We start from the raw sequence: 12,216 nt of genomic DNA on the forward strand, positions 1-12,216 counted from the left end.
CAAGACCGTGTTTAATTGAAATCATATTCTAATATACCCAAAAACTGTTAATTGTGTCTCGTCAATTTACCCAGTCGTAGGACTCGGCAGTAAATGTATTACCTGGTATAGGGTAGGAATCGTTGGACAACAACGGTCCACATACCTGTAACGGGAATCTTGAAAACGGCCTTGGAAGAAGACTCATATCATGAATTACCTAGGAAATAGTTTCATTCTCGAGCTGCAACAAAACAGTTGCTTTTATGCCCAAACAATTGTCTTCTACAACCTTCTGAACCAAGACCCTTATTAGCAAGTGACATGTTTGAATCGTTCCCATTAGTTACTGATTATGCCAAGGCTCAGCCATGATTATTTTCTATCTCGCTAAAAAGCGAGGAATCCCGCAGAGTGGAGCAACCAAGTATTACAAGGCAATCTGGTCTGACCATCAGCTCGGGCAGGATTCGATCCGAGTCCGACATCTTACAGCGCCGTACCATGACGGAAATTAGAAACGATGAAATCAAAAGGGCATCATTGGTTGATATTTAGAAAAAGACCAGTATATCAAGTCCATGACGGCGTGTTTTTATAACTTGGCTATGTTTAGATTGAACTCGTGACGTTTACCTACTACCTATTAAGCTTATTTCAGCACGGTCTTGCACAATTATCCTATCCGCGTATTCACTGGTCCCGATTTCCTAGGAATTCTAACTCCCTAACTGCAACAAGTTGGATGACAATAACTCGGTGATAAAGGCTGACCCTTACCTATCTCTTGTTTCTTCTTTTCCCTCTCTCTTGGCATCTCGACCGTTCGCCCAAAGACATACCATCGATTGTATAAATTCGAGGTTCTCACTAGTGTCGTATCTCGTATTAACACCAATTTATCACCTCCCTAACCGCTAAGAGACAGCAACAAAGGGGGTCGGACTGCCTATAGCCTATACCTTCCTTATATGGGATTCAGTCAATTGACATCTGCCTAAGTAAATTCCTGGTGGTCCTGCATCATTCAATCATCGACCTTTTATCATCGACGAGTTCATTTTTTATCCCTTTCTACTTATATATTGGGTTACATCGCAAATGATCGTCTTGACTTGAGCCGTCTCTCCAATCCCCCCTTGCGACGGCAAAGGGCCTCCCTCCCTTTTATCTTGATCGATACTTAACCTACCGAGCTCACGCCTCCACACCATCATGACTACAAATAATGAGCCTATAACTGAGAAGCCTACAAATCCTTCGTCTGGTCCTCAAAATTCATCAGTACAGCATACCAAGGAAGATGAGGTGCAGGAAACAGCAAAAATAAGACCTGAAAGGACAGCCAATTTCAAAGACTACATTGTGAGTAGCATTGCTGATGTTTTGCCGTCCCAGTTGTAATATCTCTAACATACCCAAAGCGAATCTTCTCCTACGCAACAAAATGGGATTTCATTGCATATGCTGCAGGCTTCTTTGCCAGCATTGGCGCTGGAATTGTAAGTGTCACAAAAACACCCTTTCAGAGTTGCCCCAATGATATTAACACCATCCTAGACACTACCACTAATGAACGTAGTTTTTGGTACGATGGTATGAAACTCGGTCACAACTCGCCAAACTGACATCAAATAGGTCAATTCGTGGGTAACTTCACCGACTACTTCCTCCCAGGGAGCACAACCTCGCAAAGTGATTTCAACAGCAGCGTTGATAAGCTGGCGTTATACATGTTCTTCCTTTTCTTGGGGCGTTTTGTTCTTAATGCTATCAACAAGTTTGTGTTTCGCATGATAGGCATCAGGTTATCTTCTGCCATCAGACTTCACTACCTAAAATCACTCTTCGGCCAGTCTATTCACGTTCTCGATTCAATGCCTCCAGGCTACGCCACTGGCACTATTACATCTACCGCCAATGTTCTACAGCTGGGAATATCAGAGAAGCTGGGAATCTTTGTCGAATACAATTCAACCATCGTCGCTGCGCTCATTGTGGCTTTTGTAAAGAACTGGTCCCTCACTCTTGTTACATCTTCGATCATCCTATACCTTTTTCTTGTTCTGGGTGTATTCTTACCCATGATTCTCAAGGTCAATGCTCTCATCACAAAGTCTGAGGGCAGAGCTGGTGCGGTTGCCAGTGAAGCCCTGGCGAGTGTCAGAATGGTAGCAGCCTGTGGCGCGGAATCACGTATCTCCAAGAAATATGCTGCCTTTGTGGAAGAGACAAGGCAGCATGGTAAACTTCTGTCTCCTCTTATTGGAGGCCAACTTGGCTTTGTGTTCTTCGGTTTATATGCTGGGTTTGCGCTCTGCTTTTGGTATGGCGCAAAGTCATATTCTGAAGGTAGGCTAGATAATGTTGGAGACGTCCTCGTGTAAGTCCATCTCTCTACTGACTTGACTTATACTCACAATTTCAGCGTGCTGCTTTCCGTAATGATCGTTGTACTTTCACTGGAGCGCACATCTACACCACTTCTTGCTGTCGGAAAAGCCACCGTTGCGGCTTGCGAGTTCTTCGTCGTTATTGACGCACCACAGCCCGAGAAAGGGCGCCTGAAGGAGCCTGAAGTTTCATCCACACAGGATATCGTTCTTGAAGGTGTCACATTCGCATACCCCAGTCGACCCCACGTGAAAATCTTGGACGATCTCGACCTGCGCATCGAAGCTGGAAAGATCAATGCCATTGTTGGACCATCTGGATCAGGTAAGAGCACAATTGTTGGGTTGATCCAGAGATGGTATACTCTGCAGGATCAGCACGTCCTGGCCAAGGTTATCGAAAAGGAAAAGAAAGGCGGAAAGAAGAACAAAAAGGAGGAGAGTGAGGAGGATGAAGATATTGCAACCCCAGTTGAAACAGAACCTGAAAAAACAGGCCCCCCTGTCGAAATTCGCGGACACATCACCACAGATGGCCAACCCTTGGATGACATTGAACTCAAATGGTGGAGATCGCAAATCGGGCTTGTGCAACAGGAACCATTCCTTTTCAATGACACAATTTATAAGAACGTTGCTTATGGCTTGATTGGAACGCCATGGGCAGATGAATCTGAGGATAAGAAGAGGGAGTTGGTGAGGGACGCTTGTCGGGAAGCTTTTGCTGATGAGTTCATTGACAGGTTGCCTGATGTAGGTTTGCATCCCTTGCTTTGTCATTTATGCTAATGCGTTTTTAGGGACTCGATACGCGGGTAGGAGATACTGGTAGCAAGCTCTCTGGCGGCCAGAGACAGCGGCTGGCTATTGCGCGATCTATTGTACGAAAACCCAGCATCCTGATCCTGGACGAGGCTACAAGCGCTATCGACGTACGAGGTGAACGCATTGTTCAAGCAGCACTTGACAGAGTTGCCAAGAACCGAACTACTATCACTATAGCACATCGTCTTTCCACAATCAAGAAAGCAGACCGTATTATTGTGCTGAAAAAGGGGAAGGTCGTGGAATCAGGAACACATGATAGTCTCATCGCTGCTGATGGCGGTGTTTATTCCGGCCTTGTCCACGCACAATCTCTTTCGCTTGGGGAGCCTACCGAGTCTGGGTATGAGTCTGTTGAGCCTGAGGATAAGCCAACGCTTGCCAATGTCCAGAGCGTCGCAGTTTCAGAGGTTAACATGGTCGCCGATGTTGTCAAAGGAAAGGAAGGGAGCCCTTTCAAGAGTTTCAGTCGCTTGTTCCTCGAGAGCAAGAACATATACCCGGCCTTTGTCCTGACTCTCTTCGCCGCCGCTTGTGTTGGATCTGGAGTACCATTGCAGGCCTGGATCTTTGGAAAGATTATTGTCTCCTTTAACTATATCGCAGCCGATTCGGACCTTTCCGAAAGCAAATTCTGGGCTCTGATGTTCGTTGTCCTGGCAGTAGGTATAGGAGTCAGTTACTTTGTCGTGATCTTTGTGGCAACTCGCATGTCAGCGACCATCCGGGCCAAGTATCAGCAACAGTATTTCGACGCTGTCATGTTTCAAAAGACATCATTTTTCGATAACGAAGATCATTCTCATGGAACAATGACATCGAGACTAGGAACAGACCCAAAACAGTTGGAAGAGATGATGGGACTCAACATGGCGAGTGTCTTCGTTGCACTCTTCAATGTCATAGGGGCTGTCACTATCGCCTTTGCACACACCTGGAAACTAGCAGTTGTTTCGTGTTGCGTTGTCTTGCCTGTAATGATCATCTCGGCTTATTGGCGCTTCAAATACGAATTGGCGTTTGAAAAGATGAACAACGACGTCTTTGCGGAAAGCTCAAAATTCGCGTCGGAATCGATTGGAGCTTTTAGGACTGTCACTTCTCTGACACTGGAAGACTCAATTTGCCTACGATATCAGAACCTGCTTGAAGAGCATGTTGTCTCAGCATACAAGAAGGCCAGATGGGTGAGCATACTCTTCGGTTTTTCTGACAGCGCCAGCATGGCATGTCAAGCACTCAACTTTTGGTGGGGAGGTCGTCTGCTTTCTAGATATGAGATTGGTCTTGTTGCATTTTTCGTCTGTTTCATGGCAATCACCAATGGCAGCGAGGCAGCCGGTCAAGCTCTTGGATTCGGTCCCAATGCTGCCCTTAGTTCAGCGGCCGCTGATCGTATCCTAAAGATGAGAGAAAGTCGGCCTCAAGATAAGGTGTCTACCTCGCAAGAGATTCCCGATACTGATGGCGGAATGTCAATCGAACTGGACAACATCCACTTCAAGTACCCAACCAGAAGCACGCCTGTGTTTAAAGGACTGAACCTAAAGATTGAAAAGGGACAGTTTGCAGCTCTTGTTGGAGCATCCGGATGTGGAAAAACATCCATTGTTTCACTGATGGAGAGATTCTACGACCTAGACAAGGGCCGGATCCTACTGAATGGAAAGGACGCAACCGATATCAATGTGTTTGAGTACCGGAAGTACTTTTCCCTCGTTGCTCAGGAAGCTACACTCTTTCAGGGTACTCTCAGAGAAAACATTCTCCTTGGCGTCGACCCCTCGTCAGTTACAGATGAACAGTTGCACCAAGCCTGCCGTGATGCTTCAATCCACGACTTCATCATTTCTCTGCCAGAGGGTTATAATACCGGCGTCGGAAGCCGCGGTGTCTCACTTTCAGGTGGCCAGAAGCAACGTGTGGCAATCGCTCGTGCTCTTATTCGCGACCCCAAAGTCCTTCTACTTGACGAAGCCACAAGTTCACTCGATTCAGAAAGCGAGAAGTTAGTGCAGGCGGCATTTGAAAGGGCTAAAGAGGGACGGACAATGCTTGTGGTTGCACATCGACTGGCTACAGTACAGAATGCAGATGTCATCTTTGTATTGGGAGATGGCCAGCTGCTGGAACAAGGCAACCATGTAGAGTTGTTGAAGAAGCGAGGAGTGTACTGGCATATGGTAAGTGCTTGATGTTTAGTGATTTTGTTATGATTCAAAGTGCTGACTTTATTTACAGTGTCAAAGCCAAGCCCTGGACCGTTAGGAGTGGCATCTGATGGGCTCCAGTTAGGTTTACGGGAAACGGATATGGATTTCTTCACATGTAAAGGCTCTCTACTCTAGACTTATTCTCAAACCCCAGGGGACACGAATGACTCCAAGCTTGAATCCCAGCTCTAACTATCTCTGTTCACAAATCTCAATCTATCCTAAATTCGTGAAATTAAAAATCATTGCGTGTGCCAGTTTATGCCTTTGTTTCCCACATGTCTTGAATCTCTCTAAGAATGTCTTGGGGGTTGGTCATGACGAAATCATGGCTACCTGGCAGAACACGCCAGCGCACATGCTGTTCGCCGCCAACGAGAGACAGTGCATCCCGACGATAATCATCTGGGTTGATGATTTCGTCAGACCTGGCCAGAAGGATGGCTGTAGTGCCAGGAGCGCGACGGGCCAGCTTGGCCCAAGCATCATGCTGTTCCATGAGAGGCGCAAACCTAATACTCGACATGAAGGCCGGTACAAAACCCTGGTGATTAGTAACCATCCAACGCACATACTCCATGACGCGCATCTCCAACGGCGTAACGGCTTTGCCGGATACTGGGTTCACTTCCGCCTCGACGACGTTGAGCGGTGGCGTCGTGACAGATTCGATGGGCGCCGTAGAAGACGGCCTTGCCGAGGCAGCGATGGGTTTCTGAAGACGACGACGTGTTGCTACAGCCAAGATACGCTCAGGGACGAGACCAGAGACGAAGAGGAAACGGGAGACACGGCCGAAGGAGGCGGCGCGGATAAGTCCAGCTGGGGCGAGAAGGACAAGATCACGGACGAGGTTTGGGAAAGCATTCGCAAAGTGGATGGCAATACCGCCGCCGAGAGAGTAACCGACAAGTCGGAAAGCATTCGTGCCCGTCCAAGCGAGAGGGCTGGAAGCTAGAACGAGAAGCATCTGAGAGACGTAGAGACGGGCATCGTGAGGAATATCAGCGACACCATCAGAGAAGCCACGACCGAATAGATCCTAGGATATGTCAGTTTATGTATCAAACGAATAGACGAGGGACTCACGAAGAGCATCACTCGGTAGCCTCGCTTAGAAAGGGCGAGGGTAATAGGAGCAAGTGTGATGCAGGGCGTGCTGATACCATGGACAAAAAGGACCTTTTCGCCATCCTCAGGGCCAAACTCGTAGACGCGAATGCTTCCATACTTTTCCAAAGTTAACAAGTCTTGGGCATTCATAGTAGGCTGTGATTCTACTCACCGGAGTTTCAACATCTCGAGCACCTGGAAATTGATCAGGCTGATACACGAGATTCTTGACCTTGTCAGCATTAGTCTTGTCATAGACGCCCAATCTGAGTGGGTTGCGAATCGTCTTTGGCTGAACGGGATAGAGGAGCGCGCGAGCGAGGAAAAGGAACACAAGCGTCGAGACGACAGTCGTTGTCGCCACGAGAGCGGTTGAAGTATCTTGAGACGCCATCTTTTACAGGTAAAAGTTTAAGAATATCAATGTACTGAGAACAAAGTTGGAAGTTGGAAAACGTGGGCGAGAGGATTGGTTAACGCTTGTTCAGCCACGCCTGATTGTGTGTATCGGGCCTTGAGACTATAATGCAGCCACAGTGATTAAACGAAAAAGAAGTATCTCGTCGACATGTGAAGGAAATAGAAGCCACTATTTTAAACTTGAAATGTAGCCATGATCAACAGGAACGACAGGTCAAAATTGAGAGGTGTAGGTTTTGTTGGAGGAATAACGTCACTATGGATCTTAAGCTCTTTCGTCTATTTAGCTCCCGATAGGGCCGAAGCTGACAGTTGGAGTGCCAACATTGACTAGGAAGATGAGGCAGAGATTAACTATAGCTTAGGATACGGCCATACGTACACTTCTGTCATTAGATGCTTAGAACAATCATACTATAATTGTAAAATGTTATTCGTATATCGAACAGCCGTTATCCTAGCCCTACTGCCCACGCAACATTGCCGAGCTGTCGTATCAATATACACAAATTTTCTACGATTGCAGGCGCCATCCTGTTTGCGCCTCCAAAGTTAGCCTGGAGAATCTCGTGTATGGCCTCCATGCCTGCTTTGGGGTTCTCCATTGTCGCCTCAGATACCCCGTTGCGACTGTTTGGCCCTCGAAAAACAGGAAGTCCCTGCCCCATGTTGATGTACCTCTGTATACTCGGGGATTCTGGTCCGTCTATGTATATTTTCTCGTGTTGGGAAGATAAATCTTGTTTACCTCCCGCCTTCTTAATTACGCCATACGTCCAGATGGCAAGCGCCGCATGGTGTACTCCAACGGCGTAAAAGTTTTTCAACTGTGCTGATGGGAAGAGCTTGGCGAACCGGAGGACTTGACCGGCGTGCCATATAGCTGCTCGAGAATCAACACTTTCGACCCATTGCTGGAGTACGTGAAATGCTCGATGTGCTTGTTCGTCACCCTCCTTGCCCGCGAAGAGCTGGAGATCGTCTGTAGATACATGCAATGCCATCATAAGTTGATTGAGCAGGAGCCGCTCCTGTGCTGTGATTTCAGGCCAGTTCATGGTTGTAACCTTGAAAGTCTGCAAATCTTGTAAAAGCTGGTGCCGGCGTGCGTCTAGTAACGAATTGGTGTTTCCATACGGGTCCTGGGTGTAGGATCGTATCCTGTATGATGAGCACAGGTTTCTATACTCCAATATCAGAAGCCAATAGGCTTGGAGATAGATTGCTGCCGAAAGCTGCACATCTAGTCTGTGTCGGTTTTCTGCAAGAAGGTTCAGATCACGGAATAAATCGCCAACTGAAGGGGCTCGCTTAACATGCCCATCTTCTCGTCTCAAGTATGCTTGCTTCCACTCCCTGGCTGTTTTGGCGTACCAGAGCTCTTTGGATGCAGGCAGGGGAAGTGTAAGTTCAGCATATGACATGACGGGGTTGGTCAAGGCTGTCATTGACTGCTGACTATCGCGTAGGAAGAGGTGAAAGACGAAACTGTGGCATTGTTAGCAACTGAAGAAAGTAGTAGGTCTTTTCAGTATGAGTGCTTACCGTTTCCATTTCTCCATGTCAACCCAAGTCCTCCATTTCTGTTCAAGATTGGCACCCTCGTCATCGGCGGTTACTGAAAGCATTGGGTATGTAGAGCGTTGGAACTTTCCACGGTAGCGCATCATCTAGTCATATTAGTTGAAAGATCGAACACCATGGCCAATGTTTCGTACCGTGGTGGGAATGTTGACATGGCATTCTGCAATCTCCATCTTGCGCCGATTTCCACTCCAGACACCAGTGTCTTGGCCGATAACAATAGCTTGTATCAGGCCTATGTTCAGGATCGATTCGTTGTTTTCTTCGAACTGTCGTGGTCAGTCAGAGCTCGGTAAAGTTGTCAATATGGGTACATACTCGTTTGGGCATGACGATTCCTAAGCAATAGCTATTAGCAACGCAATACTAGTTTCATCATGGGAATACATACGAATAGCTTCTTGAAGAGCATAACCAAACTTTCGTAGTGTTGGTATAGGAGTTAGCACAGCACCAGCTGCTGCGGCTCCAGCAATCCACTCAGGCTCCTGCTCGTTGAGCTTGAAAGTGGGGAAATGGATGTATTCGGATACTTGGTTGGTATGGGAGTTGAGGAATACATGCAACATAGTATCCAGGAGATCTGCCGAAGGAAAGGACCCTGAAATACGACTTGACATGGCTTCAGGTTGGCAAGCTCCGAGAACAAGTGCCAGGACACCATCGCGAGCAGCAAAGTCCAGCTTTTGGTCAACGACTCGTCTGAGGCCTCCTTTAGAAGCCTCAGCTTGAAAAGACGCCACATCCTTTGTCGACACTGGAAGATTTCCTTGTTCGCCGAATGCATTATCCTTTGCCACCGGGTCCCATCGCCAAGGGGACACATCCCAAGCAGTGACGAGATTCTGTCGTATATGCGCATGTGCCACGTCAGCAGAGTTGTCTGATCTGGGTGTATCCGGCTGTGCTGGTATTGCGGTCATGTTGTGCATGCTGGTCCCGCCTGCGTTCCAGTGATCCAATAAGCCAAAGTCCATGTCTGAGAGCTCCATGTTGGTGTCGTTGCAGAAATCCAGAACGTCGAGACCTTGGTTGTCTGGCATTCTGGCTGGCTGATCATACTGCTGCTCATACAAGACATCTCGTAGAAAGTCGCAAAAGGGGAGTTGGTCTGCGTCGGGTTGTTGGGAAGAGCTAGCTTCGGATCTGGTGAGGTCGCCTGTATTAGGAGTGCCCGATCTAGATTGGGGTTGAGATTGCAATTGGATGGATTGTCCATACAAAGAGGATTGATCGATAGGAAAGGATGTCGGAACAGGGCCACTGCTAGGACCGGCTTCATACTCGTCATCGTTTTGAGATCGCGCGCTTGCAGATAAATGAACCAGGTTCATGGCTGCTGCAGTACCTGCTTCTGAAGAAACGCAAGTCAACCCACGACGAGTGCATCGCTGACAAGGCTTCTCCTCTTGACACTTGACCCTCGCAGCGGCACAAGCTTTACAAGCATGGGTGACTCGTCCAGAGTTGAGAGCAGTGGTAGTGCGTCGTCGCTTTTTGGAGTCATCGTTCTCGTGGTTTGCCTCATGACGTTTCTTCAAATCAGCACGAGCGAACGTCTTTCCACAGATCCCACAAGCAAAGCGACGGCCCAGAGTGTGAGTTTGGACATGACGCTGGAGATGTTCTGGTCTTGAGTATCGTCTACCACAATGGCCACAGACATAGAGTTGATGTCCCTTTTCAGTATTAGGGGCAGGTGTTGCAATGTTTGAAGTGTCCGTTGAAGGGTTCGATGGAGGAGGGTTCGTTGAAGAGGATGAGGGTAAAGGATTAGACATGGCGTAACTCGTTGGAAACAATCACAAGCCTGGAGAGACTGTGGTTATTTCCAGTTATGGCATTGAGTATATATATAAATAAAAGGAAATAAAAACAAAATTGTTACAGCGAATAAAGATGCTTATGGTTGGATAGTAAGTAAAATGTATGGTAGGCAAGTGCCGAGTTACTGTTGTAGGGCTGTAAGTACCTGTTAAAGAATCAATACTTGACCGGAAATTGCTGCGGATATAGTCGCGGGTAATAGATTATCATAGACTAAGCGGAAGTTATCAGGGATATTTCAAGCTAGGAATGAATGATTGGCTCGTCAATTCATCAGTTATGTCAGTGCAAGGATTGAGTGACAAGCCAGGACGAGGAAAAATTGGGGAGAGAATCTTTAACGTTTCGTTGAACGTCACATTTTCAGCTGAACTTAGCCTAGAATGTAGTCCAATGCCCTTTTTGGTCAAACTCCGGCTTCGATATCGGAGCCGATTTGTCTTGGAGATGACAATAATCAAAGCGTCTGTTTGACTTGATATCTGTCGTCGTCAGCGCGCCTATGCGCACCAGCAAGGGTTCATTGAGTATGGGGATAGAGATGGAAATTTTGCACACCAAAATCGAACTATACACTAGTCCAGCATGCAGTATTGGTTGGTGACTATCCATGTACCGAGACTGAGACTAAATGCATACGTACTCAGCTCCTAGGGCCCCATACTTGAAAAGCTCCGGCTTGAAACCATTACGTCTCGACTCGACTGAGTACGTCGCCTTTTTCCCTTTCTCTTTGATCAATCGACGAGGCTCTCAGGCTTAGATTATCTGATCTTGTAAGGATGCGAGAACAGGTTTCGTAAGACACTCCATTGTCCGAAAAACAACCCTGCCTCACTCTCCTTCAAGTGGCCGACTCAGCCGTGCCAAGACACTTATTTAATACCGCGATGCCCTCTCATGTCACTTTTCAAACCTGTGTACGTCAATGTCTGATGGCGTCAAGACGAATAAGCTAGGTTCTATTGGCGTAAAATAAATCAACCACACAAAGACGCGAATACCTCATTTTATCAGTCCACGTAATGCATACAGTAGCGGCTTTCCCCCCTACTCCCCTACTTGCTTTAGGTTAGAGATGAGAGACAACAGAGGATAGGCTCGGCGGGTTTATCTTCTTTGGTGTTAACGTTATCCATCATTGGATTCTCGTCTCTTCGGTCTGTGTAACCTTTCAGGCTTGCTCTGAGATGATAAGTTCTGTTGGTGTTTCACATACTATCATGTGCTACGTAAAACTCACCATCACATCTTGTGAACGCGTGTACAAGATTTTAAGGGGCATCTCTTCAGCATCGGAGTCTCCAAGGAAACTCTGCGATGAATTCGCATGCAAGTTACCCTTGGTAAGTTGAGTCTCGCGACAAGGTATTCTGACTCGAGGACAACAAGGGTTAATTTCAACACATGGCAAGTTCCGAAAGATACATGCACAAGGATAAGTCTAATCAACTCAAGTTTACAAACAAGGTTATTCGTATCCGTCCAGCCTCCAATTGGTTACTTAGAGTTCCTGGGGGCGGAACCCGAATCAATCACAACATACGCAACAAGCCGCACCTTGCTACAGAATTTATCGTGGCCCAAGAGGAATGAATGAAAGATAGAAACACAAGAACGTCATTGAATACATTAAAATATCGTGTATGCAAAGATGTTCCGTCACCAGAATACGGAGCTTGTATTAGAAAATATCACTATAAAACGACATCCCAACTTCCTCGAATGAGAGGAAACTCATGAGTGAGATTGTCATATATACACCTACAATGAAGAGCTTATTTTGCTTTCGGATTGTATCATACTGGGCCTGTCTGTCTCTCTTCTTTTGCCACATCATGGCTGATCACCAATTACCTGTA

General features: G+C 47.0%; 2 protein-coding genes across 2 annotated transcripts; one reads left to right on the plus strand and one right to left on the minus strand.

Moving 5' to 3' along the window:
* Positions 1–1,194: 1,194 nt before the first annotated feature.
* EDB82DRAFT_477048 (P-loop containing nucleoside triphosphate hydrolase protein) lies at positions 1,195–5,392 on the plus strand (the record flags this gene model as incomplete). The annotated part of the gene is made up of 6 exons (XM_025726797.2): positions 1,195–1,344; positions 1,404–1,481; positions 1,540–1,567; positions 1,618–2,362; positions 2,408–3,125; positions 3,173–5,392. 6 exons carry the CDS (start codon positions 1,195–1,197, stop codon positions 5,390–5,392), a joined length of 3,939 nt encoding a protein of 1,312 aa, XP_025581328.2.
* Positions 5,358–10,682, minus strand: EDB82DRAFT_463490 (uncharacterized protein). Its single transcript, XM_065607890.1, has 8 exons — positions 8,919–10,682; positions 8,846–8,865; positions 8,662–8,796; positions 8,489–8,613; positions 7,411–8,431; positions 6,696–6,917; positions 6,500–6,640; positions 5,358–6,452 (listed from the first exon to the last, which is right to left on the minus strand). The coding sequence occupies exons 1-8, from the start codon at positions 10,306–10,308 to the stop codon at positions 5,670–5,672; spliced, it is 3,837 nt and encodes a 1,278-aa protein (XP_065463831.1). The 5' UTR covers positions 10,309–10,682; the 3' UTR covers positions 5,358–5,669.
* Positions 10,683–12,216: the final 1,534 nt, after the last annotated feature.

This window comes from Fusarium venenatum (assembly GCF_020744135.1).
Source record: "Fusarium venenatum strain MPI-CAGE-CH-0201 chromosome Unknown EDB82scaffold_3, whole genome shotgun sequence".
Taxonomy (NCBI): Eukaryota; Fungi; Ascomycota; class Sordariomycetes; order Hypocreales; family Nectriaceae; genus Fusarium; species Fusarium venenatum.

Excerpts from the sequence above, each read along its gene's own strand:
- EDB82DRAFT_463490 (XM_065607890.1), bottom strand. The coding sequence starts at position 10,308 with ATGTCTAATCCTTTACCCTCATCCTCTTCAACGAACCCTCCTCCATCG. Across the intron at positions 8,866-8,918 it reads TGCTCTTCAAGAAGCTATTC|GAATCGTCATGCCCAAACGA; the intron begins GTATGTATTCCC and ends GCTATTGCTTAG. Across the intron at positions 6,918-7,410 it reads TCGGCAATGTTGCGTGGGCA|ATGGCGTCTCAAGATACTTC; the intron begins GTAGGGCTAGGA and ends TACCTGTAAAAG.